The following is a 26,828-nucleotide window of genomic DNA, read 5'->3' as shown; positions in this document are numbered from 1 at the left end:
CTGGGAACCACAAGGAAACCTGCAGTTTGGGCCTATAGCAGCAGAACTATGGGATGTTTCCTGAGCCATCCCTAACTATAAGCTTCATCAGAAAGGAAAGTTTCAGCCTGATCTTAAAGGTAGAGAGGGTGTCTGCTTCCTGAAGCCAAACTGGTTCCACAGAGAGGGGCCTGATAACTGAAGGCTCTGCCTCCCATTCTGCTTTTAGAAACTCTGGGAACCACAAGGAAACCTGCAGTCTGGGAGCGAAGTGCTCTGTTGGGGAAATATCCAATCATCAGTTTTTTGTTTTTTTTTGAGGAAAATGATTTTTAATCAATTCTAGATTTTGCAGGGATACCACCGTCAACAGCTGGATTTGGCCCCAGCTGTCTCTGAATAGAATAAAAGGGGTATAGAAGATGGATAGATGGATGAATTTTACAGTAAAGAGAGGGTAAAAATTGTGTTAAAACTTATCTCGCATGCAAGCTCCCATGTCTACTAACTGCATTTTTTGCATCACTCTTAACAAACAATGCTTATCGTAAGACTTTTCTCTTCTTTGCTTTTCATTCAGCCATCAGTTTCTTAATTGAAACAGGGACACTGCTGCACTTTCCTGACACCAGCCACAGCCTGTGCACTCTCTACTTCCTGTGTCCTGTGTGGCTGTCAGACTGCCTGGAGAGGATCATACACCTCAAGCCATCTCGCTTTGCTGCCAGGAATGGAGTGATCCAAGCTGAGGAACTTAGGGTGAGATCAACTCAACTCAAACTTTATTTGTCATTCAGCCACATACATAGTATGTACATGAGCAAAATGTTGTTTGGTACGATCTCTAGAAAGATGCCATTTGTACATACATATAAACTGTATAAATATGTTATATATTAATAAAGTGACATAAGCAGGTACATTCAGATGTCAAGTGGTTAAATGCAAAAGTGAGCAGAGGTTTTCATTCAGAGGTGTGGGAGCTGGAGTTCACAGGGAACAGTCCATAACCTGGTGTGGCAGGTTGGCTCTCCTTAGTCTGCGCAGGAAGTGAAGGCGTTGTTGTCCAGGTGAGATCATTGGATAGGTGGACACCCAGGAACTTGTTCTGACTCTCTCTACCTCAAAGTCACTGATGAGGAGAGGTCGGTGTTTGATGGGCCTTTTCCGGAGATCAACCAACCATGTTTTTTCCACTCAGAGATACGTTGTTGTTCCAGCACCAGCTCACCTGTTGGTCCAGCTGGCCTCTCATTGTTGGTGATGAGGCCTAGAATGATTGTGCTGTCTGCATATTTTCTGATGACGCTGGACTTGGTGAGCAGGGTGAACGGCAGCGGGAACAGACTGAGGTCTGCCTGTTAGGAAGTCCAGAATCCAGCTGCAGGTGTGGGTGTTGAAGTCAAGCAGAGAGAGTTTCTCCACCAGCTGCTGGGGATGATGGTATTGAATGCTGAACTGAAATCTATGAACAGCATTTGTGCATTGATGTATTATTGTGCAGGTGTGTTAGGATCGCATGCAGTGTGTGGGTGACGGTAATTGCAGGTGGTCCAGTGAGGTGGGTAGGGAGGGGTAGATGTGTCTCATGACCAGTTGCTTGAAACACTTCATCATGATGGGAGTCAGTGCCATGGAGCAGTAGTCATTGAGACATGCAGTGGAGGATTTTTTGGGGCACGGGAATGATAGTCGCCCTCTTGAGGTTTTCAGGGACCAGAGTGACTCAGGGAGGTGCTGAAACCATGCGTGAGGACACCTGCCAGTTGATCGGCACAGTCTCGGTGGACCCTTCCTGGGATGTTGTCCGGGCCGGCAGCTTTCCGCGGGTTGACCCTGGATAGCGTCCTCCTACTGTCAGACAGAGCTTCTGACCTGGGCTGGGGGTGGATTTTTATGGCTGTGTGCTGTTGAGATCGTGGAACCGCGCATAAAAACTGTTCAGCACGTCTGGGAGGTGTGTGTCGCTGCTGCTGATCTGTGGTGTAGACTTGTAGTGCGTCAGGGCCTGGATGCCCTGCCACATATGCCTGGGGTCCTTGGCATCACAGAAAGGGTTTTGTATCTTCTGTGCATACTGCTGTTTTGCTTTCCTTATGGTCTTGGAAAGCTGGCCTCTGGCCTCTGAGAACGCCCCTGTCCCCTTACCTGAAGGCAGCGCATCTGTCTTTGAGCATGGATCCCAAGATTCACAATAAAGATTGTACCAGGAAACAACATCCATCATTACTGGCAATGAAATTTGTTGGGCTTGTTGGGCTTGCACAGTTAAGTATTTACTGTCAAATCTGATAATAATACTGATAAAACCTCAGTAGAATAGAATAAAGATAAAATTAAATAAAATAAAGTCAATACAACTCTGGTTGTGTGCAAAGTGCTGAGGGGGGTTGTGTGACATCAGCAGTTCACTGATGGCTTGCGGGTAGAAACTGTCTCTGAAGCCTCTGCTCCTGAACTGTCTCCCAGATGGAAGGAGTGTAAACAGTTCAAAACTCATGTGACTGGGGTCAGAGAGGATCCTCCTGGCCTTCCTCCTGCAGTGCTGGTTGTAAATGTCCTGGATAGTCGGCAGCTCTGACCCAGTAATGCGCTGAGCTGATTTTACCACCCTCTGCAGTGCTTTGCGTCGGAGGATGGTGCAGCCGCCGTACCATGCCGTGATGTTCCCAGCCAGCATACTCTTGATAGTTCATCTGCAAAAGTTAATGAGTATCCTGGTGTCCATGCCAAACCTTCTCAGTCGCTGCAGGAAGAAGAGACGCCGTCTTGCTGACCTGATGATGATGTCAGTATGGCGTGACCAGCTAAGATCCTCGCCGAGGTCGATCCCCAAAAACCTGAAGCAGCAACCTGAGCATTGCTGCTCCCTCGATGTGAATGTGGCCTTGTCCTCCTCTCTGTAGCCTCCCGAAGTCATGTGACTGATCGGCTCTTTGGTCTTGCTCGTGCAATGGGGCGATAGTCATTTAGACAGCTCACGTTCTGCTTTTATGGAATCGGGATTATTGTTGTTTTCTTGGGGTATGTGGGGACCACACACTATCCAACCTAAGTGGCTGATCTATTCCTAATCCTATAAAGGTCTGTAGTCCAGTGAACTGAGAAGTGTTAAAATAAAATGTAGCACTTTTTCTCTCTGCAATGGCTGTCTCTGAAGTGTCTCTTCAATCAATCTGGGACGCCATTGAACGCAACAAAGGTGAACTGATGACTCATTTTGATACAAAAATTGAGTTAATTAATTGTGGTCTTGACACAATACAAGGATCTTTATCCTCACTGGGTGATCAGGTGTCTGTGCTTGAACAAAGAGTGAGCTCAAATGAGGATAACATCGAGGATCTGACCAAACGTGTGCTAACACTTGAGAAGGAGAACGCCTACCTGAAGGACAAAGTTGATGAAGCCGGGTGTAGAAGCCGCTCCTCAAATCTTCATTTCCTCAATGTCCCCGAGCAAAGCGAGGGTGAGGCTATGATGACTTCCTGAATCAACTTATTTCACAACTTTTGGGCAAAGAGAACTTCTCTGCTGTGCCCATTATTGAAAGGGTGCACCGTTCTCCCACTTTCAGCTCCAGCTTACGATCCTCTCCTCTGCCCGTACAGAATAAAGTGAGAATTCTACGTCTTTCACGGGAGAAAGGTGAGCCGTGTGGGAGCTCAAATCCACATCTATCCCGACTTCAGCGCTGCTCTGATCATAAACACCGACCGTTTGATCCTGTCACAAAGAAACCTTGTGCTGCACACATCAGGTACTCTTTGCGCTATCCCTGTACGCTAAGAGTGACTGTGGATGGAAAGCCACATTTCTTCAGAAGTGCTGAAGATGCAGAGATTTTCTTCAGTGATTCTGTCAGTCTGTCTCCATGGCAGCTCTGTAAATGAGTATGAGTAACTCATAACTGTCGTGATGCTGTTGCAAATGGACTTTTCCTGAAAACTGTCAACTACTGATTGCTGTCTTTGTCATTTTCATTATTACTGCCTTCAGATGCATATATGACCTTAAAACCTTCTGTTTACTGTGCTGTTGTTGCACCTTCCACATTGTCTCTCTGAGGCTGAGGCTTTTTTTTTCTCTTCAATTAATTAGGGCCTTTCCTTATTTCTACTCACATAATTTTGCAGTCTGAGTCTTTGATTTAAGAACTACTTAAGGTGTTGTTACACATATAGTGTAACAACACCTTAAGAGCTCCCCGCTCTCTTCACTTTCTCTCTCCTTTCGTATTTCTTTATTTGAACTGTCATTTTCTATAAGATATGATTGATTTAGTAAAGGGTTTAAAGATTATCCACCTTAATATTCGGAGTCGTGTCTCAAAAATGGATTTATTAAGAGCCTGGGTGATACTGTATAAGCCTAACATCATTAATATTTCTGAGACATGGCTTCAGGATAACATTTCTGATGAGGAAATTGAAATTGGAAGTTTTGTGTGATATGGAGCTGATAGGTCCTCCAGAGGTGGTGGTGTGGCTACCTATGTTGCAGCAAATTTAGTTTCTGACCACATCAGTCCCACTGTTGAGCCAGTAGGACTGATGTAGTTAATTTTGAGTGTCTTTTTGTCAATATTATTTTTCATGAAACTAAACAGTTAACAATTGGCAACATTTATAGGCCCCCCTCAGCCCCTGCTGATTCTACCATGTGCATTTTAGCTAGTATTAATTATTTTTGGAGGCATAATGAATTAATCATTCTTGGGGACTTCAACAGAAACTGGCTTGATGGTTCTTGATGGTATGAGACATAAGGACAGAAACTTATTTGACTCCTTACGCAGCTCATTAATGAACCTACAAGAGTTGATCATAGATCCTCATCTCTGCTTGATTGGATCCTTGTCTCAGATCCTGATAGAATAGTTAAATCTGGTGTTATGTCAGACTGTTTAAGTGATCATTCTATTATACTCCGTGTCTGGAAAATAAAAGTTCCTCATTCTCCTCCCAAATTTATTACATTCAGACAATGTAAGAATATTAATGAAGACAACTTCATTTAAGATTTGATTTCCATTAATTGGGATAGATTTCAGTTAATTCCTTATGTTGAGGAAGCGTGGAACTTCTTTTATTCTGAAGTAAATAACGTTATTCACAAACATGCTTTAATGAAGACTGTGAGAGTCAAAGGAAGACACCTGCCTTGGATTAGTTCAGAACTCAGTAGTCTTTTCAAACAGTGGGATAAAGCATGGGCTAGATATCGTGTATCTAGAGACTCTACTGACTGGGATAGTTACAGATTGCTCAGAAATAAATGTACAATCAAAACCAGGAATGCAAAGTCTAATTACTTCAAAGATAGCTTGTCCCATAATTTGCATAATCCTACACTAGAATCGATTGAATCTTACTCTTAACAGAAATAGCAATAATGTTTTAAACCAGATTCAATTTAATAATGAGACTATCTCTGATCCATCACTTACTTCTCATGCTTTTAATCATCATTTCTCCTCCATCTGTAGCACCTATCACTTTGACTCTCATTGGACTGTTAGTCCCTCATATAGTACCTTCTCAGACCATTCATTTTCCTTCACAAAAATCTTGCCCAATTAAGTTTTTCTTGCTTTACGTCAATTGAAAGATAACACTAGTGCTGGTCCAGATGGCCTTGAAGTAAGATGTATCAAACTTGCCGCTCATGTCTTGATGTATCCCCTTGCTGATCTGTTTAATCTGTCTCTGTCCACCTGTTCAATTCCCAAAACCTGGAATTGTGCTAAGGTTACCCCCTTTTCAAAGGAGGTGATTCCTCTGATGTTAATAACTATCGACCAATTTCTATTATTTGCACAATTGCAAAAACTCTTGAAAAAAATGTTTTCAACCAACTGTCACAGTATTTAAATGCATTCAATATTCAATGACCTTTTCATTCAGGATTCAGACCAAATTTTTCTACTACTACAGCTTTGTTGAAATTCACAAATGATGTGTTCACTTCCTTTGATAAGGGTCACCTTACTGGTGCAATCTTCATCGATCTAAAGCTTTTGATCTGGTTGACCACTATTTACTCCTTGACAAACATTTTGCTATTGGTCTGGATCAAAATGCTCTTCTCTGGTTTAATGCTTATCTCCACAATCGTTGTCAATGTGTTGTTTTTCGGGGTCATCAGTCTGACTTCTTAATTATTGAGAAAGGTGTGCCACAAGGGTCCACATTGGGTCCACTTCTTTTTTCAGTGTTCATTAATGATCTGCCTAGTATTTGCTCAAATTGTCATACCCACTTATATGCTGACGACACAGTTATATATACCTCAAACTCTGATATTACACAAATTCAGAACTCTTTACAGTTTGATTTTGATATAGTTCAAGACTGGTTTTGGAAGAACAAACTTGTATTGAACAAAAAGAAGTCCTGCAGTACACATAATTTCCAATCCCATTCAGTTGTTTTTCATATTTAGTTTTCTGATGGATCTTCTGTTGATAAAGTTGACACATTTAAATATCATGGACTTTGGATTGATTCGGAACTCCCCTTTAATCCTCATATTGATTACATTGTTAAAAAAGCATATGGCTGTCTACCTTCACTTCAATCCTTCACTTCACTTCAGACACTTCAATTCCTTCACGGTCAATTGATTGCTTCACATTTCATGTCAGAAAAAGGTTAATCTCACAACTGATACCACCACTTGTTGACTATGCTATTGTTTACCTAAACACTCCAGACACTCATCTTAAATCTCTAACTGTATTATTTCATGCTATATGTAGATTTGTTTTGAGATGTCCTTTTAGAATACATCGTTTTATGTTTGATTTGTTGAACTGGCTACAACCCAAATCAAGACGGCAATCTCATGGGCTTCAGTTCCTTTTTAAATGTGTTTATTTCCATTGTCCTCCATATTTAAAAGAACTTATGACTCCATACATTTCGCCATACTTACGTAGACATATGAACCTCCCATTTTTCTTTATTTCTAGAATCTCGAAGGAGGTTGGGAAAAGGTCATTCCAATATAAAGCTCCATCGGATTGGAATGACCTCCCTCTTTTTTTGCTTTCTATTACCTCTTTTCATTGTTTCAGGATGTCACTATTTATTTATTTTTCTCTTTCTCTATTTTCTTTATTTTTGCTATATTTTTATGTTCACATCATTGATCCTTGTTAATTAGTTTATTCTCTATGCTAGACTTATGTGGGCAGGGGTTGTGTGTGAGTGGGTGAGCAAGATGTCTGTATTTGATATATGTTATGTATGTCTATAATGTAATGTAGTGTAATGTTGTCATGTGTTCTATGTCTAGGACCCCCTTGACAATGAGATGTTACATCTCAAGGGGCTATCCTTTAATAAATTCAAATACTGTGCTTTTGTGTACTCACTGGAGGGACCGGAGTGGAGCTGCTAGAATAAATCTGTGTGGTAACTCGCGGTACAACGTCGTCAATGCATTTGTTAGTGTACCCTGTTACCCTGTTACCCTGTTTTGGTGGTGGTAAACATCCTCCATGCACTTCTCTATGTACGGAGTCAGTGTACTCCTCTATGTTGATGTGGTGGCCATAGGTAGCTGCCTCCCTGAACACGTCCCACTCCCAGTCTTGGAGTGCTGAGGTGGATCCTTCAGGCCACACTCTGATGGTTCCCTGTGCTGGCCTTGAACATTTCAGCAGTGGCTTGTATGCAGGGAGGAGTAGGACACAGAGGTGATCAGACAGTCCTAGGAGATGTAGGGTGCTATTTATTAGTCTGTGAGTATGTGTGTGTGTGTGTGTGTGTTGATGAAACTGACTTTGTCTGTTGTGCAGATGCTATTGGAAGGAACAGGATTCACCCAGCAAACAGAGGAACAGTATTTCCAGTTTCTGGCCAAGTTTGAGATTGCTCTGCCTGTGGCCAGCAACAGGTAAAAGACTATAAGTTCAATCTGATGTTCACTTGACATAAAGTTCAGTTCAGACAACTTTATTAATCCCTAGAGGGCAATTCAGTTTGATAGTCTTCAGATTAAAAATAGGATTGACAATTAATCACATAAACAAACAAAAACAGAGAGACGCAGTGTGAGTGCAGCAGAGCTGTGTGCGACAGCTGGAGTGAGAAGCCAAAAATAATATAGAATAAAAATTCGTCGGTCAGGTCGCGGGGGGATTGGGGCCTATCCCAGCGGTCATCGGGCGAGAGGCGGGGTGCACCCTGGACCGGTCGCCAGTCCATCACAGGGCCACACAGAGACAAATGAGACGAACAACCACACACACTCACTCTCACTCCTAAGGACAATTTAGAGTCACCAATGAACCTAACATGCATGTTTCTGGACGGTGGGAGGAGGCCGGAGAACCCGGAGAAAACCCACACATACGTGGGGAGAACATGCAGACTCCACACAGAAAGAACCAGGCGGGAGTTGAACCTGGAACCCTCTATCAATATTCTCCCAGTAAGCTATGTAGTTGCACTGTCTTTGCAGCATATGATGCACAACATTAGAATAATGCTGACTGCTATACTGCACCCCAAGTTAATGCTGGAGTTGTCATGGTAACCATCCTAAACCTGACAGCCCTCAGATGACTCATCTTAACAACATGACAGCTATCTCATAATACCCTAACAAGCCTATCAGGCAAACTGTAGGATTCGCTCACGTGCCTTAGTAATTACCGTTAAATGGCAAGTTGAACCCTACCCCTGAATGATAATCAAAGTAACAACTGAATTTTAATCTCACATTTTATAGGAAGTTTAACAAATAAGTAACACAAAATGACATGGGAATGAGCAGCAAAATGAAATGTCTGATTTCGACCTTTAATTTCAAACTACCATGAGCTGTCTCTGTGTCATCCTGTCTCCGAAATTCAGAATCAACAATTATCAACTGCATATCATCCTAAAATGATCTGAGTAAATTAGTCTTCAAATTTCTGTGGTTTTTACTTGAAAAGTGTGAATATAAATACTGTTAAGCTTAGAGTATTATCTACTAATAGATAATATCCATATCTAACTATTCATCATGTCCTTTAACAGGCAGCAGCACATGAGTCATCATATAGTGCAACAAAAGCAAAGTTAGGGAGATGACAAAGTAATTCAGAATAATACTGCCAAAGAACGTGTTTTTTTTAAAGTGTGTAACTATCAGTGTGTTTTTATTTGTCCTTCTCCACTTGCTGTAGCTATCTGCTGCCACACCTCCTTCCTCCAAAGCCAGCCATGGACATTCACAGCCTCCACCAGCAGACCAACAACACCCTTCAGCGCCTTTTTAAGATGAGCTTCGTTCCTGCTGGATTTTGGGAGCGTTTCATTGCCAGAATGCTCATAAGTCTCAAAGAGATGGACCTCCAGGTTCTTACCCAATCAGATCCTCTTTATTAATCAGTCTGACCTCATTTAGCTTTTTATTTTCAGAATATCAATATTCTGATAATATCAATATATTTTTACAGTCATTTGAGCCCCCAAGAAATACAAGGAGTGAACATCGGAGGAGTTCGGTAATCTACAGTTTCACAGGAAGCCAGCAGAGGAACCGCTGCAGCACCTTCAGAGTCCGGCGCAGCCAGACCATCTACTGGAAGGAGGGGCTTCTGGTCACTTTTGATGGAGGTTACCTCAGGTCAGAGGCATGGTAGTAGCTCAGGAAACACATTCTTAAGCCTGTAGTGAACTAGAAGAACATTTAAAAACAGGTTAAGGCTGGTATTCAGCACCTTCATGGTGTTACACGTTTACAGGAAACATGTTTTTTTTCTTATGTTCCTCTGGGGATTTCTAATGAATGTGGTCTTTTTCACAACATATTGAACAATCAAAACTAGCAACAGTTGCCGCATTCAGTGTAATCCCTTTACCTCCAGAACTTATGCTGCCAGATCAGTATATCAGCGTCCTAGATCTAGCACAGTGGTCCCAGGGCTGTAACATGATGGAGAGAAGAAAATCTATGCAAAGAAAATTTCAAATGTCTGTCATTTTAACTGCTGTGTGGAGCTCAACGGACAATTAGTGCGTTAAATGCGTGTTTGTCTCTGCAGCGTGGAGTCATCAGATGTCAACTGGAAGAGGACAAAGAGTGGAGGCATAAAGATCATCTGCCAGTCAGAGATGAGAGATTTCTCTGCCATGGCTTTCATCACAGACCATGTCAACTCCCTGATCGAGCAGTGGTTTCCTGGTCAGTGCGTGTCTGTTTATTCACACTGTAACTGAAGCTGAAGAAGAGTTTACAATAAATCCTGTTCTTAGTCACTCTGTTGGGGTATGAACCAGAAATATGCTCACCATCGCTTAATTCTATCATTTGTATTAGAAAACCACATTTACGTCGGAAGAGATGGTAAATTGGCAGTGTTTTCTGCTCTGAAATGCTGGGGAGTGTCCTGTGACTGATTGACAGATCTCACACCATCTATGTACCCTGCTAATCAAGCAACCGGAGCAGAGTTGTTTTTAAACTAAATCAAACTTAGATGTGAAATTACATTGTAGATACCAAATTTTTCCAGCTTTCGACTAAATTACTACAATATTAACCTAAGGATGTGATGCAGCAATGGGAGGAGAAAGTAAATGGACTTGTAGATTTCTAGTCTAACTGACCACTCAAAGCGCTTCACTACATGCTGCATTTACCCCACTCACACACATTCATACAGCACATCTTAGGATACTTAACTACGTGCTTTTGTCTAATCATTCATACACATTCATACCCCAATGATACACTGGGAGGCAACGTGGGGTTCAGAACCACTGACCCTCTGATTGGTGGGCGACTGCTCTTCCTCCTGAGCTACAGCCTGTCCAGGCATGCTCACCAGTAGCGGTGGTTTATCTGTGAATCCCAGGAGTCTGTGGTCGAACCTTGTGTAACTACCAGGTGTAAAGTGATCACTGCAGAGGCAGATGTTGGTGGTGATCCTCAGCGCTTCATACACTGCACAAAAACAGTCCCTGAGCACACCCTTATTCTACCCTTCAAACCGATCCTCACCAGTCTTCCTTTGTTGTGCAGCAAGTTCAGAGTTCTGCTTCCAATAAACAAGTTGCATTCATTTCTTTTGCCTCTATATTGTCTTTTCCAGCTTTAACAGCCAGTGAGAGTGATGGGAGTCTCCTCATTGAGCAGTACGTGCCTTGCTCTCTCTGTGCCTCTCGGGCTCAACAAAAGCAGCTCAAGCCCCAAGCTACCTGGCCCAGCCAGGTCGGAGAAGGAGGAGGGCATGGAAAGGATGGCAGAAGAAGAGAAGGAGCAGAGGTTCATTATTTTGATATGGAGGACTGTGTGCTGGCTGCTGTGGAAAAGGAGCACATCATGTGTCCTCAGCACCCCGATCAGCCTGTACCCCTACAAGAGCTCGTCCCAGAACTCTTCATGACTGACTTCCCTGCACGGTAAACTTGCAGCTTTCCTGGGTCAGCTCATTAGATGTTAAGCTCGTATACATTCATTCGATGTTGTAAAAGCTTTTCTGAGCACGTAGCAGCACAGTCCCTGACAGTGCTCACTGCACCGTCCATATACTCACTGTTCTTTTCTAATATCAATACTAACTTAGCTGCAGCTTCTATGAAAAATGAAGCGGGACTTCTCGGTCCTGGACATAAAAAGATCTCTGTTGTTTTACAAACATTTCCTACTGCTACTGTTCTTCTACGGTTCGACCCTTGACCTATTCCCAACTGACATGTAAACAAAGAAACGCCCCCTTGCGGTCTTATCATGTAACATCACATACCAGTAATACATGAAAACAAGTTTTAGAATTAACATTTTACCTTTTGCTGTATTTTTTATACTGTCTATTTAATATTTAACTGGATCAAATGTAATGTAAATCATGAAATATTAAACTAAATAAACTTCTAAATAGATAATAATGAACAAAGGATACAACACTAACACCTCACAGTGTGAACCGTGGCACTCCTCCTCTTCCTTAGGCATGTCTTTAGACTTTTTATCGCTTTAGTTAAACATGCTGCTGGGCTATTAATCCTGCATGTTTTAGTGCAGAAGTCAGTTTCCTGAATTAACATTTAACTACTTGTGTCATCATTTAGCTGAATTAGCACACTAATTAGCTCATACCTGTGAGCATGAGATTATAAACTAATGCAGGGAACAATCTTGATGGGCAGGAAATGCAGTTCCACAGTTGTCCTACTGATGGAAGATAACTTCAAGAACGAATGGTCACAGTTGAAGTTAAAATTGACTGCTTGTGTATCTTAACCTATCAGTCTGTGGCAATGAGCATATGGTCCAAGAAACACTGGAACCTCTGCCTGAATGATTCCTTATTTCTTTAGCTAGATGCTAAGCGTCATGGTTCTGCAGAGGCATTTGTTCATGATGTGGTGACAGAATTAAACAATATGTCCTCAGCTTTGGGGGCTGAGCCTTCTAAGCACACAAGCAAAAAGTAAGACCCATGTAAAGAGAATGAAGGAAAGAACTGTTTAAAGGTTGAATTATTCATTTAAATTCAGTCCACACAATATCTCCTCATAATCTGCAAGCTGTCCATTCTATGTGTGTAGCTGATAGTTATTATTTATCATTGTTTATGGTATTATTGTTAAAAACCTACAAGTCAAAGACTTTTACATGGACAAGAAGATTTCTTTACAACCAGTCTATACAAGAGACTTTATTCCAGTCAACAGAACTCACATCCCAACAGATGAAACTGCAAAGGCATGGTCTCATTTAGAGCACCTTCAAGGAGAAATCGCACCTTTACAGGATTGTGAAGTTGGGTTGCTTATTGGCTATAACTGCACACAGGCTTTACTTCCAAGAGAAGTCGTGGCTTCCAATTTGCATTGCCACAGAAACCCTCTATGTAAAAGAGGGACAAAAAGAGCTCAAAAAGTATGGTCTCTTACTCACCTAGAGCCATACAGATAGAGATGCTGGACAACATGGCAACAGATGCGTTTATCAATGCCTTGACAGCCATAAGAGGAAATGTACGTCAGTTAAGATGTGACCAGGGCACTAATTTCATTAGTGCAAGAAGAGAGTTTAACAAACTAATGGAAGGAATGGCTCAAGAAAGATTAAAGAGGCTTAGATGTGAATTTCTTATAATAATTCCCCCAGCAACGAGTCACATGGGTGGTGTCTGAGAGAGGCAAATAAGGATGGTAAGGAGTGTGCTTACGGCCACTTTTGACCAGTCAGCCCGAAGACTTGACAGTTCTTCTTTAAGTGCATTCATGTATGACGTTATGGCTGTTATTAAAGGCAGACCACTAACAGCTGGCCCATCTGGACTGGAACCATATCCTCATGATGAAGTCATTGATGAGGTCATTCTGAAGTTATTCTACCCCCACCTGGACAATTTGTCATGGAAAATCTTTGTCTTCAAAAGAGGTGAAGCCGGATGCAGTATTTGACCAATGAATTTTGGACGCGATGGAAGAAGGAATATCTTCTGAACTTACAGTCAAGACAGAAGTGGTATAAGAACAGAAGAAACATGAAGGTCAATGATATTGTCCTTTTACAGGAGGATATGGCACCAAATGCAACGAATGGAAGCTAGCCAGAATCACAAAAGTTTACCCAGGGTCAGATGATAGTGTGAGAAAACTAAAGTTGCTGGTTAGTGATGCCACATTTGACAAAAAGGGGAAACCACCAACTAAAACAGTGTTACTTGAAAGACCAGTGCAAAAGGTTGTTACTCTGATTGAAGCAGACTGAGATCTTTGACTGAAATTCCATGTCAGATAATTGATAACCAGAAATGTTTCATTGCAGAATTGAAGTGTGTTGATTGATTACAATATTGTATTAAGTGAAATCTCACTATAAGATTTGTGTGATTTGGTAGGAGTGTAGCTAATAGTTGTTATTTATCATTGTTTGTGGTATTATTGTCATTTGGTACATAGTTTATGCGTCTTTTGTTTTGAAATTACTGCTTTTATTTTGCTGTTCAGTGTTCGTTGCGCTGTTCCAGAGACGGAGAAGACAATGTAAGAAGGTGAAGACGCACACCTACGCTAGTTGATTTAGTAGAGAAGTTACGGACCAATTTAAGTGGTTGCAACGTTTAAGTGTTAAAGAAACATCTGAAGACCAGAAAGCCAAACAAACCAACCAAAAAAAAGCTCAGAGCAATCAAACAACAGAGCACCTTCATTCTCGTGTTCAGACATGGACTGCATGCACTGGACAGCCCTCTGGATCCCTGCACATTTTCCATTAGGCTGAATTAAGAGAAATTTCATCATATTTTGCAGTGGAGGATTTCTGGGCTGCAGCAGAAATGTACATGTACAAACATGGAATTACAGAGCCGGTCAATCAGCTGGTCATTTTCTAGTTCATCCCATTCATCCAGTTTTGGAACTTCAGAGAAGAATTAGGGTATCAGATTTGCTGTTCACAGTTGTTTCAGCAACAGGGTAATAGTAGTTGAAGAGTATATAACACTAATTCATAGCAAAAACCCATCTCATGGCACTTTACATACAGAAACTGTAGAATTCCTTCTGAGCAGGCTCCAGGTGATGTTGGGAAGCAAAACGACCTTTTAACAGAAAGAACCCTTTAGCAGAACTAGACTGAGAAAGGGTGACCAATTGCCTGAGTGTGAACTAATATTAAACCGGAGCCTTTCTGCATGTGTGTGTACATGTGTTAGGCTCTTTCTGGAGAAGACTCAGCTGGAGTACTCTGAGGAGGAGGAGAGGGACATCCTTGGCCAGGGTGGCAGTGGGACCATCATCTACAAAGCAACATATCATGGCCAACCAGTGGCTGTGAAGCGCTTCCACTTTAAGAAATGTCGACAGCACACAGCCAGCAGTGACACAGGTACAAAGGCACACACTTTTTTGATGGGTCTGGTTTTTAACAAAAAGGACTAATAGTATTTTGAAAACTGCTGATTAAAACATTGCATCAGAACTAAATGCAACCAAGGATTTTTTTTTACTATTTGAGGCTGAATCATTATTAAAGAAAGTAGAAGTATATAACCACTACAGTACAACTAGTAGTATGAGCTTGACTTAGGACTGAAACTCTTCCTGGCAGTCACATTTTACAGTTATTAGTTAACTGCTATTAGTTAAGGCTGGGGAGGCTTTGGGCTTGGCCCAGGCAAACCGGTGTGGAGCAGAGCAGGGCTGAAGGAGAAGAGAAAGCTAGTTGTTGAGCAGGTTCGTAGACAGGAGGAAATGTTAAGGGGTACAAAGGCAGTGGCTCAGGCTAAACAGGGACTGTGGTTGAAATGGAAGGTGTAGAGAAGAAAAAGTTTAGTTGGAAAGAGCTGTGGAGTATGGAGGAAAGGAGTATTAGAGTTTTGATAGGGGCAACATATGATGTATTGTCAACTCCCCAGAACCTAAAACTCTGGGTAAATGGAGACCCGCTATGTTCGTTATGCTCAGTTACTGAAGGCATATTTTGTCAGGTTGAAAGGTTAGTCTGTCACAAGGCCGGTATACGTAGCGACATTACCAGAAGATCAGCTGCAGGTATTGAAGATAAACGAAGGCAGGTAAATTTAGGAGGGTCTAAGGTGAAGAGAGTGGCAATTCACTTTGTTCAAGAGGGGGAGAAAGTTAATAAGACAATAAGGAGGCAAGGCAGCTTAGAGGATGCTTCTGATTGGGAGATGCAGGTAGATTCAGGAGGAAAGCTTGTTGTTCCCCAGGAAATAGCCTCTACAAATGTAAGGCCTGATATATATATATATTTTGTGGTCTAGGAGTAGAATGAGAGTCTATTTCATAGAGCTGACTGTTCCTTGGGAGGACTTAGTAGTAGAAGCATATGGAAGGAAAAAGCTTAGTTATGTGGAGTTGGGGGCAGAAGCAGAGCAGCGAGGACGGAAAGTTAGGATATGTCCAGTGGAAGTAAGATGTAGAAGATTTGTTGCAAAGTCTGCTGTCTCATTATTGAGGAAGTTGGGTGTAAGTGGACAGTGTGAGGAAAATAGTGAAGGAACTGTCAGATGAGGCAGTAAGGTCCAGTCAGTGGATTTGGATTAGAAGAAGCAATAGCAATAGTTGGAGGCCCGGCAGGGGGAGTGGTGTGGCTCATTTGAAACCAGGCGGCCATTTCAGGTGAGTTGGTCTGTATGGCCTTGTTTTTTCTGGTATTTTCTAGTGACTATAGGACTGTTTAGGTGAATTTTAAAAAGGTGGTTGTTGTGGTGTGAGGAGAAGTGATGGCTGGCATTAGAGGAGTGACTCTGGGACGCCAGTGATCACCGTCTAGCCTCCAGGAGGTGTCGTGGGCCCAACTAGACAAAACACTGATGAAAGGAGGTTCCCACATGATGACCCCAATGACATGTTGGTCAGCACTGTTCAATGGTCTATATAGGGATTATATAGACCATCGAGCTCTGCAGTGGCCTGATAAGGAGCCATTCATTTGAATCGGGTGTGGTGGAAGAGTGAAACTTCGAAAACATGCAGGGCAGTGGGTCATGAGGACCGGAATTGAGAAACACCAGTTTCTCAATTTCTATATGGACCTATTTTAGAGCTCTATCTACATCTATCCAGATAGATAGAACTCTGCATGGACAAGCACCAACCTACATCAGTAAGCTTTTGCAGCCATACGTCCCCAGCAGGTCCCTGAGGTCTTGTGATCAGGGCCTGCTCGCTGTGCAGCACACACAGTTGAAAACTAAAGGTAACACAGCATCTGCAACAGTGGCTCCCATTTTCTGGAAGTCCCTTCCATTGAGCCTGAGATCCGTGGATCTCTTTGAAAAAGCAGCTGAAAACCCATCTTTTTAAACTTGCTTTTGATTTGCTTTTGTTGTTAAGTTCTTATATTTTTCATGTTTCCCGTATTTCATTGTGAAGCACATTTTTATCTTGAAAGGTGCTATATAAATCAAATTTTACTCACTTACTTAATTACAGCCTTGTTTCTGAGACTGGACGATTTGCTCATATGTCTTTCAACTAGGGCTCGGCACATTAACGCGTTATTTTTGCGTTAACTAATGAATTCATTATCGCAGACAATTATTTGTCTCGCATTAACACAGTTTTTATTATTTATTATTTTTATTGTAAACGTCTGTTACTCACTGGCTTTTATTTTGAAAAAGTCCATCGTGGGCGAGCCTAGCATGTTGCTTACTGCTGCGGTGCTCACAGGAAACAATCAGAAAAGAAAAGAATGGCAGATGAAGTGGGCTAAACAAACATGGAGAAGGTTACGTAACTTTTACATGGCTCTACATTGTCTCATTGTTGTGCAGTCACACAGCAAAGATGTGAGGAACCAGCAGTCCTTCAGGGGGGTGAAGTATGCCTCAGAACTATGCAAGTAATTTTTTTGTGGACTTCACCACAGCTTTCAATACAGGCATTCCATAAACTCTTGGGGGACTTTTCCTGATTGGGTTTTGTTTCTAAAGTAACTTCACTTATTCAAATGCTTTCTCTCACTGTAGTGAAGCATTCAGACTGGCAAAATTTCTGAAAATATACCATACATTGAAATACTGATGCTTTTAGCCAGGAGAAGATGTCATCAGGTGGCGTCCGACCAACCCTAACCACAACGCCCTCCAGTTGGCTGGTTGGCAGTGATGGCCAGTCACTGCCCATCGTCTCCTGGCTTTCAGCTTTCAGCTGGTGTTATGGTGTTTTTCCCTCCTCTTTTCCCTCTTTTCTATCTTCTCAAACCCCAGCTGGTCGAGGCGGATGGCCACCCTTCCTGAGTCTGGTTCTGCCAGAGGTTTCTTCCTGTTAAAAGGAAGTCGTTCCTTTCCACAGTCCCTCAGGCTCAGGACGGGAGATTGGACTGAAGACAAGTTTCGGTGCAATCTGTTGGTTTCCTTAGCCAGGATATTATTTTTTTAATTGGCTCTATATGAATTAATTGGATTATGATTACCATGAATTGAATTCCAATTGGCTTGAATTGGACTCTATTATTTAAGTGCCTTGAGATGACAATTGTTGTAATCTGGCGCTATATAAATAAAATTGAATTGAATAGAATAGAATAGAATAGAATAGAATAGAATAGAATAGCCAGGCTTGCCACCCTCTGTGTCTGCGTTGGTGGACCAGGTCCTGGTATTTGGTGATCTTAGGTGATCTTAGGTCCAAGATGTCAGCTGGTGTCCTGAGGACCTTGTCTTGGCGCCATCGATATCTTGCTTGACTGAGAGCAGTCTTACACCCAGCCAGTATGTGTGCCATTGTTCCTCTTTCTCCACATATCCTGCACAGAGGATTCTCCCTCAGCCTCCACCTTTGCAGGTTTGTTGATGTTGAGAGGGTGTCATACAGTGAACTGAACAGGAATGAGATGTGGAAGGGCTCCAGTCCCCAGAGTTCAGGCCAGGTGATCTTGTGTTTTGGCAGACTCTACTTGTCCAGGCCCCCTGTGATCCAAGCTCCATAGCTCGAGACATTCTTCCCTCCTCCTCTTGCTGTCAGATCTCAGCTTGGACCATGTCTTTTCTCTGCCTTTTGTCTGCTTTCCGCCACTGCTGGTAATGGGTTGTTCTGAGTTCCTTGCGCCCAATGCATGGGTTCCTGATGATGTCCTTCAAGGAGGTTTTCTGCCTGAGCCACTGATATGTCCGCTGCCCATTTGCGTCCAGGTCTTGTAGTGATACCTGTGCCTCGGACCTTCTCAACGGTGGAGTCCCTGAACATCATCACAGCTCTGCACTTTGCCACCTTGAACACTTCAACGACCGATGATAGGGGTAGTTGTAACTGACCGGACTTAATGTAGAGCCCTACTGACCTGAAGCTTGGTTGGATGCCGAGCCATTTATGGAGGTGCTTCTTGACTTGCCACTCGATTCCTTCCACTGTTGTCATGCATACTTCATAAATTGTCAGAAGCCACAAGAGTCGCAGTAGCAGACCGTGCTGGAATAGCCAGGCTCTGAACTTTGATGACAAGCCTGAACTTTCTATCTTCCTCAGCCATTCCTCTGTCTGTCTCTCTGTCATGGCCATGCTGTCTCTGTCATTGAGGGATGGATTGTACCACTTTCTGAGGCATTTAATCGGGGTCTCCTTCATTGATGGTATAGCCTCCCCCTGGACTTCCTGTTGGAACTTGCTGGTCACTTTACCATTCCTGATCACCATGCTCCTAGACTTCGTTGGCTTGAATCTCATTTGAGTCCACATTGCCACGTCGTCTAGTGCCTTAAGGATCCACCTAGCTTGTACATGGGTAGCTGTTGTGATGGTCAGGTCATCCATAAAGCCCCTTATTGGAGGTTGGCAAATACTCCATTGTAGGCCCTCTGGATTCCTTCCTTCGGCTGTTATGAGCAGGTTCATCCCCATGACAAATAAGATGGGGGAGATAGTGCAGCTCATTATGATGCTATTTTAAAATGGCCGGTCTTGAATCCTTCGAAGTTGTTGGCGATCATTTCCTTGACATGGTGTGGGATATGGTAATGTTTGATTGCTGCGTTGAGACCATGGGGGATTGAGCCATAGGCATTGGCCAAATCGGCCCAGACAACAGTTAGGTTGCCTTTGCTCTCTTTCACCTCCCTGATTAGCTGGCTGAGTATGCGTGTGTGCTCAAGACACCCAGTGAAGCCAGCGATGCCGTCCTTCTGGACTGATGTGTCGATGCACTTGTTGTTCACCTGGAAAGTGGTCAGCCTCTTTGCCAAGTCAAAGAAGAATATCTTACACTCAACACTCAAGGGGAAGATAGTGCAGAACTTGCCAAAATCAGATGAGTCCATTTCCTTGGGTGCAAAACACCCTTCTGCTCTCTTCCAAGCTGCTGGGATTGTACACTTTGCCCAGATCCTCCGCAATAGCTTCCATAACCTGCGTAGGAGCTTTGGGCATCTCTTGTATACCTTGTAAGGTATAGCACTTGGTTCTTCCTCTAGGAGTTCACTTCTTCAAATCCTCGGGTGGCTATCCAAGGCTTGGGCTCTAAGTGGGTCACTGTGGCTTTCCTTAAGGAACTGTTCCACAACTTCTTTGGGACTTGGTGAACCTGTATGGGTCCTTGATGAACTGAGCTCGCTTGGCCTCCTTCTCCTTTCTCATTCTCAGAGACCTTTGAGTCCTTTTCAGCCTGTGTAATTAGCCTCAGAGCTCAGTGGCCAGATCTTTAATGCGCTCCATTTCTTCGGAAATAGCTTGTTTATACTACCTGTTCAGAGTCTTGATTTCCCTTTTCAGCTGCAGGATCTCCCTTGTCTGCCTGTTGCAGTGTCCCGCCATTTCACCTTGTCTCTCGCAGATTGGGTGAATGGGGTGGTGTTAGGAGAGTCCATCCTTTAAGCAAAGTTTATTCCTTGGACCTAATCTATATACCAAAAGTTTACACAAGATCAACATCAGCACTCAGTAAAGTTCTCAGTAAAGGTGCATTCAGACAGCTTCTAACTTTTAAAGGACGAAAGAGAGACATGGTTACACAAATAGAAAAGTGAGCTAGTTTCAAAGATCGACACAATAAATATGGGACTGACTACTTGGAAAACATTCAACAGATACATAACAGGAATCCATCTAGGAACACAGATTGTATTAAAGATTTGACAATCTCGTCCTGAATGATTGCTGTCTCAATGTGACTCACAGGCCACTAGAAAGAGATTCACAGTCTAACAAGAATTTGCTTTAATGACATCTGCAGTAGCCATGAAATCACATGAAATAGAATTTGTCAATGATAGCAACTAGGGGTGTGACGATACACTCAGCTCATGAGACGAGACACGATATTGGGTTCACGAGATGGACAGTTGTACAGGTCTTTCACTACTTAGATTATTATTATTGTTGTTGTTAGTGTTGCTCTGCTCAGACTCATGGGAGACGTGCTTGTTTCCTGCCGTTTCCATAGTTATAGCGGCGCGCCAGAGAAATTTATATTATACATTTTTTTCAACGTGAGAAATACCATGTGTGGCGTGTAAGCGTGAGAACTTGAAATGCATGTCTCAAGCTCACTTGAGAGCCCATGACATGAGCTTTTAATAAACTACTTCTTCCACAAATTGAAACTAAAACTAAAATGTATAAAAGTTAAAATAGAATATTTCTTTATATTAGCCGCGGTGTACGGCATTATTTTCATACAATGCTTGCATATTTTTCGTGTCTTATCAGTCACTCAGTCCTTCTTTAGGTTCTGGCAAGCTAGACCTAGCAAAGGCGCATTACTGCCCCAACAGGTCACAAGCAGAAGTTTGGATAGCTCACAAATATCGTCAAGTTTAATCTTGCGAGATCTCGTGGCACGAGACACATGTTCAAATTGACTTCACAAGTTTGTGTACAAATGTACAGGACTAATGCTTTAGGTCTTAAACCGCACAGTTGCATATGCAATTTTTTTCCAGCTTTGTCAGTACCCTTTGTAGAGCTCTAAGTCCTTCTTCTGAGCATTTGGCTTTCAGTCATTTCAGAGAAAGATCAAATTAAGGTTTTAGGTTGGAGCTGCTGAAAGAGGGTTTGCATGCAGTCTACCTAAACGTATTACTGGTTTGGAAACACCAATATGTCTCAAGGTCAAACTTCTTTTTAAAGGCAAAAAAATAAATCACTTATCATCTGATGGATCCTTTCATAGCCACCCATAGGGTTTTACTGGAGACCTTACCTTTGTTTCTTCTCTTCATTTTCTTAGACTCCATGGTAAAACACCTGCAATCTGTAAATGCATCTCGGAGCTTCTCTGAATTTCGCCAGGAGGCCAGCATGTTGCATACTCTACAGCACCCCTGCATTGTCTCTCTGGTGGGCATCAGCATTCATCCACTGTGCTTCGCCCTGCAGTTAGCTCCCCTGGGAAGCCTCAACACTTTGTTGGAAGAGAAGCACAAAGGCAAAAGCACATACAAAGATCTTTATTATGTGATTGTTTTCCTTTAAGTTGCTTATGAAGCCTGTTTTTATGTCAATGAAACGTGATATAATTTTCTATCTCTAGACTCCAGATACATACCACTTGGTCACATGTTAACCTTCAAGGTAGCTTATCAGATTGCAGCAGGTCTGGCGTATCTTCATAGAAAGAGTATCATCTTCTGTGACCTCAAATCTGACAACATCCTGGTGTGGTCTCTGCAGGTGTGTTTCACATCGTATGGTTTATTAAAAAGATTTCAATATGCTACATATCAAACACTGTCTAAGACTTTAAAATCCTAACCGCATTGTATTTGTTGAAATTAGTATTTAATAGGGTTGTCGTGAATTTTATTAAAAATACTTAAAGCAAAGGTTTTTCAAATTTTTTAAGGACAGACTGATGAGCTGTTTCTCCACCATTATCAGCTCAGTGTGTCATCTTCCAGGTGCAGGATCCAATCAACATTAAACTGTCTGACTACGGCATTTCACGACAGTCCTTCCACGAGGGGGCATTAGGAGTTGAGGGCACACCAGGTTACCAGGCTCCTGAGGTCCAACCAGGCATCGTGTATGATGAGAAGGTATGTGTGACGTCATGTTGGTCTATATATATATAAATAAAAAGAAATAAAACAATTAAAATGAATAAAAACAAGCAACAGTCTGGATAAGTTAAAAGACACCGTGCAGATTTCATGCATAGACACATGAGAAAAGAAATGTTTTTAACCTGGATTTAAAAATGTCTGCATTTGGTGACAGTTTAATCTCCTCTGGCAGTTTGTTCCACTTGTTTGCAGCATAACAGCTAAATGCTGCTTCTCCAGGTTTAGTCTGGACTCTGGACTGGACCAGCTGACCTGAGTCCTTGGATCTAAGAGCTCTGCTGGGTTTATATTCTCTGAACATATCACAGATGTATTTTGGGCCTAAAGCGTTCTGGGATTTGTAAACCATCAGTAGAATTTTAAAATCTCTTCTGTGACTGACTGGAAGCTAGAGTAAAGATTTTAAAACTGGTGTGATGTGTTCAGATCTCTGAGTCCTGGTTAAAACTCTAGCAGCAGCGTTCTGGATGAGCTGCAGATGTTTAATGCTCTTTTTGGGAAGACCATTACAGTAATGATCACGTGACAGTTGACATTTGTCTGGTTGACTGCTCAATTATGTTCACTTGTATTGTAACCATAGTTTTTATATTTCAGTCCTGTGTCAGACAGTGTTTGAGTCAGTTATCAGGTCATGTGCATTTGTCCCCAGTGTCCTCTGGCTTGCCAGTTTGTCTTTGGCTTGTGCCTGTCTCTGCATTTGGTTCTTGTATGTTTGGGATTGTTCCCTGGTTATTCGTTGGACTTCTTTTCGGAACTGTGTTTTACATCATAGATTCTCCAACAAATTTAGTCATTTCTCGGCCAGCCTAACTTTCATCAGATAATGCTTTTGTTATTCATCTCTTCATGTCTGTCCGTCTTTTTTTGGTCCTTTTTAAAGCTGAAGGATAAAGGTACAACCAGACAGTGAATATGGACTCAGCACATATTATCATTTCTCAACATCATAGTTCGCTCTGCTCACCTGCTCAGCTCCTTATTCTCAGGAATGAGCAGCATCATAAAGGTCTTTTTGCACAATGTTATGGAGGCTGGGCCTCCTAGCAGTCCCAAGTGGTGCCTCCTCTGTTCCCAAGACTAATCTTGTTCTTTTCCCTTGTGGGCCAATGCCTCTTGCCTGTTCCCAACTGGTTCAACTGGTTCAACTGGTTCAACGTTTACTGTACCTGGATGGGTCAGTGTGTCTCCTGCTATTTGGGAGTGGATCATCCTTGCCAAGCCACGTCTTTAGATGTCCAGTTTAAAGAGCTGTCTGCCACCTCTGAAGTTCTGCCTCAACCTGCGTCCGCTTACTCAACCCTTGGACAGCTATGTGCTGGCATCCGGCCTCAGTTTTGATTCACTGAAGATATTTGAACTATATTTGGAATAAAGTACTTTTATCTCTTGTAGTTTTCTGGTTTAGTGATGGCAGTGTGCTTTGTAGAGTCATTCACTTTGAAAACTACGCTTAGTTCATTTCGATAGAATGAATTTGTTTGTTTGTTTGTTTCTTTATTTATTTCAAGACAGGGACAGTGCACAATAAAACATTAATGTTGTACAACAAGAGAATATGCAATGTGCCAGATTTTAGCAGCTTAACTATGGGATGTTTCAGGGTCACCTGAGCCATCCCGAACTATAAGCTTTATCAGAAAGGAAAGTTTCAGCCTGATCTTAAAGGTAGAGAGGGTGTCTGCTTCCTGAAGCCAAACTGGCAGCTGGTTCCACAGAGAGGGGCCTGATAACTGAAGGCTCTGCCTCCCATTCTGCTTTTAGGGGCCTGATAACTGAAGGCTCTGCCTCCCATTCTGCTTTTAGGGGCCTGATAACTGAAGGCTCTGCCTCCCATTCTGCTTTTAGGGGCCTGATAACTGAAGGCTCTGCCTCCCATTCTGCTTTTAGGGGCCTGATAACTGAAGGCTCTGCCTCCCATTCTGCTTTTAGGGGCCTGATAACTGAAGGCTCTGCCTCCCATTCTGCTTTTAGGGGACTGATAACTGAAGGCTCTGCCTCCCATTCTGCTTTTAGGGGCCTGATAACTGAAGGCTCTGCCTCCCATTCTGCTTTTAGGGGCCTGATAACTGAAGGCTCTGCCTCCCATTCTGCTTTTAGAAACTCTGGGAACAACAAGTAAACCTGAAGTTTGGGAGTGAAGTGCTTTATTCAATAAATAATTACACAGTGCAATATGTCATCTGTTGTTCATCTGAGGTTGGATTTATCTTGTTTTGAGACATGAGAAACTCCAGATAATGTTTTATTATGTCATTATATCTGAAATGGTAGAATTAAGAGAGGGCAGACTTTTCACATGACTTCAAAGTTTTGCATGTCAATTATTTGGATTGCTAAGGGTTACAAACAGAGAGGGATCTGAATTATTCTCCTACAGATGGTTACCTTCAACATACAAGAGACATAAAAACTGCTTCTGTGCTTAAAAAATCTGCAACTTTCAGCGCTGTAAACACCATCCAGAAAGTTTAACCTTAGGAAATTTGGACTCTGATTCCCCCATCCACAAGAGAGTGTATTAGGTTGCCCCTTCCTTCCTGTTACATGGTCAAAGTTCCTGTAATGGGAACTCTATTCTATACAAGTTTACTTCTGCTGAGGGTAATTACACTGACAGAGAATATTTCTGACCTCAGTCACACATTTCATGCTACACCAACAACCTGTCCGAAGATAAAGACCAATCTGTCAGGCAGGAATGGGCAGGGTGGAAAGAAAAGAATGGCACATATAGCGCATCCTCACCACTGTAGAGGGGACTTTAGAATTTTATGTTATACAAATGGCACATTATATATCCTTAAAACAGACTAAATAGACAGACTACTCGGGTTAGTTTGCTGGTAGGATCAGCATCCATGAGAACTGTGTGGATTTCAACGTTGGACTGTGAAGAGCGACATGGATGTATGAAGGAAATAAATCCCTAGGGGTCTACCCTCAGAACACTTTCAAATTAGTAGATGTAATTCCCTGTATTCTAGTGCATTTTAACACCATATTAGAACCAGATATTCCAAACTGGTCCTGTGAAATATAGTTCTGGCTCAATATAGATCAACAAAGGGCCCAACATAAAGGTCATTGCAACAGTAATGTGTCACAGTATTTCTTGGTCCTAATAGTCTTATGGAGTTTATTGTATTTTTTTTCACCCAATAGGGCTCTGTGATAAAATCCCCAGGGACCAATACACATTTGAATTATTTATTTGACAACTAAAAAGAAACAAACTATGATGAATGACGACGACTAGTCTCAAGTCTTTGTGCCTATATGTGGCAAGTGGAACTACAGTAAAATTCTTCGTTTGTATCTGTTTGTATATGCCAATGACCTTGTTCTGGTCAATTGGGATGTGATAGAATATGCAGCCCCCCCCCCAATGCAATTTTTTTTAAAAACAAAACGTACATGAAATTAACACCTCTTTACCCTATAGTAAGACTAGCATGAGCACATTTTTTTACTCCATATGAGTTAAATATTATCAAAGTTTACTCACCAGAGGCTCAATCATTGGACTGTCCCCAGAAAACAGGGAAGTCTGATCACCTTAACTTGAGGGCACTTTAGCACAGTGTAGCACACGTTTTGGCTCCCAAGAGGACACTTTAACACACATTTTGGCTCCCAAGGGGGCACTTTAGCACACGTTTTGGCTCCCAAGAGGGCACTTTAGCACGCATTTTGGCTCCCAAGAGGGCACTTTAGCACGCGTTTTGGCTCCCAAGAGGGCACTTTAGCACGCATTTTGGCTCCCAAGAGGGCACTTTAGCACACGTTTTGGTTCCCAAGAGGACACTACACGCATTTTGGCTCCCAAGAGGGCACTTTAGCACACGTTTTGGCTCCCAAGAGGGCACTTTAGCACACATTTTGGCTCCCAAGAGGGCACTTTAGCACACGTTTTGGCTCCCAAGAGGGCACTTTAGCACGCATTTTGGCTCCCAAGAGGGCACTTTAGCACACGTTTTGGCTCCCAAGAGGACACTACACGCATTTTGGCTCCCAAGAGGGCACTTTAGCACACGTTTTGGTTCCCAAGAGGACACTACACGCATTTTGGCTCCCAAGAGGGCACTTTAGCACACGTTTTGGCTCCCAAGAGGGCACTTTAGCACGCATTTTGGCTCCCAAGAGGGCACTTTAGCACACGTTTTGGCTCCCAAGAGGACACTACACGCATTTTGGCTCCCAAGGGGGCACTTTAGCAATCGTTTTGGCTCCCAAGAGGACACTTTAGCATGCGTATTGGCTCCCGAGAGGACACTTTAGCACGAGTTTTGGCTCCCGAGAGGGCACTTTAGCATGCATATTTCAACAATTGGGCCACCGCCCCCCTTGTGCACGCCACTGCTTA

The 26,828-nt window shown here is 42.5% G+C and overlaps 1 protein-coding gene and 1 long non-coding RNA gene across 2 annotated transcripts in view; one reads left to right on the top strand and one right to left on the bottom strand.

The window, feature by feature from the left end:
* lrrk1 (leucine-rich repeat kinase 1) overlaps window positions 1–26,828 on the top strand; it is a 117,910-nt gene that overhangs the window by 60,984 nt on the left and 30,098 nt on the right. The window contains exons 20-29 of the mRNA XM_072381122.1: window positions 560–738; window positions 7,784–7,881; window positions 9,161–9,332; window positions 9,434–9,603; window positions 10,022–10,161; window positions 11,072–11,381; window positions 14,651–14,823; window positions 21,628–21,831; window positions 21,931–22,070; window positions 22,298–22,435. Coding sequence (XP_072237223.1) covers window positions 560–738; window positions 7,784–7,881; window positions 9,161–9,332; window positions 9,434–9,603; window positions 10,022–10,161; window positions 11,072–11,381; window positions 14,651–14,823; window positions 21,628–21,831; window positions 21,931–22,070; window positions 22,298–22,435 — 1,724 coding nt within the window. The remainder of the gene's footprint in view (window positions 1–559; window positions 739–7,783; window positions 7,882–9,160; window positions 9,333–9,433; window positions 9,604–10,021; window positions 10,162–11,071; window positions 11,382–14,650; window positions 14,824–21,627; window positions 21,832–21,930; window positions 22,071–22,297; window positions 22,436–26,828) is intronic.
* On the bottom strand, window positions 25,659–26,265 carry LOC140302480 (uncharacterized). The gene is made up of 2 exons (XR_011914972.1): window positions 26,183–26,265; window positions 25,659–25,781 (listed from the first exon to the last, which is right to left on the bottom strand). It is a non-coding gene; the product is annotated as an uncharacterized lncRNA (long non-coding RNA).

This window comes from Leuresthes tenuis, unplaced genomic scaffold, assembly GCF_036924035.1.
Source record: "Leuresthes tenuis unplaced genomic scaffold, fLeuTen1.0.hap1 SCAF_2, whole genome shotgun sequence".
NCBI classification, from domain to species: domain Eukaryota; kingdom Metazoa; phylum Chordata; class Actinopteri; order Atheriniformes; family Atherinopsidae; genus Leuresthes; species Leuresthes tenuis.
The sequence above is the reverse complement of the archived record's forward strand: the minus strand, read 5'-3'. Positions and strand labels throughout refer to the sequence as shown.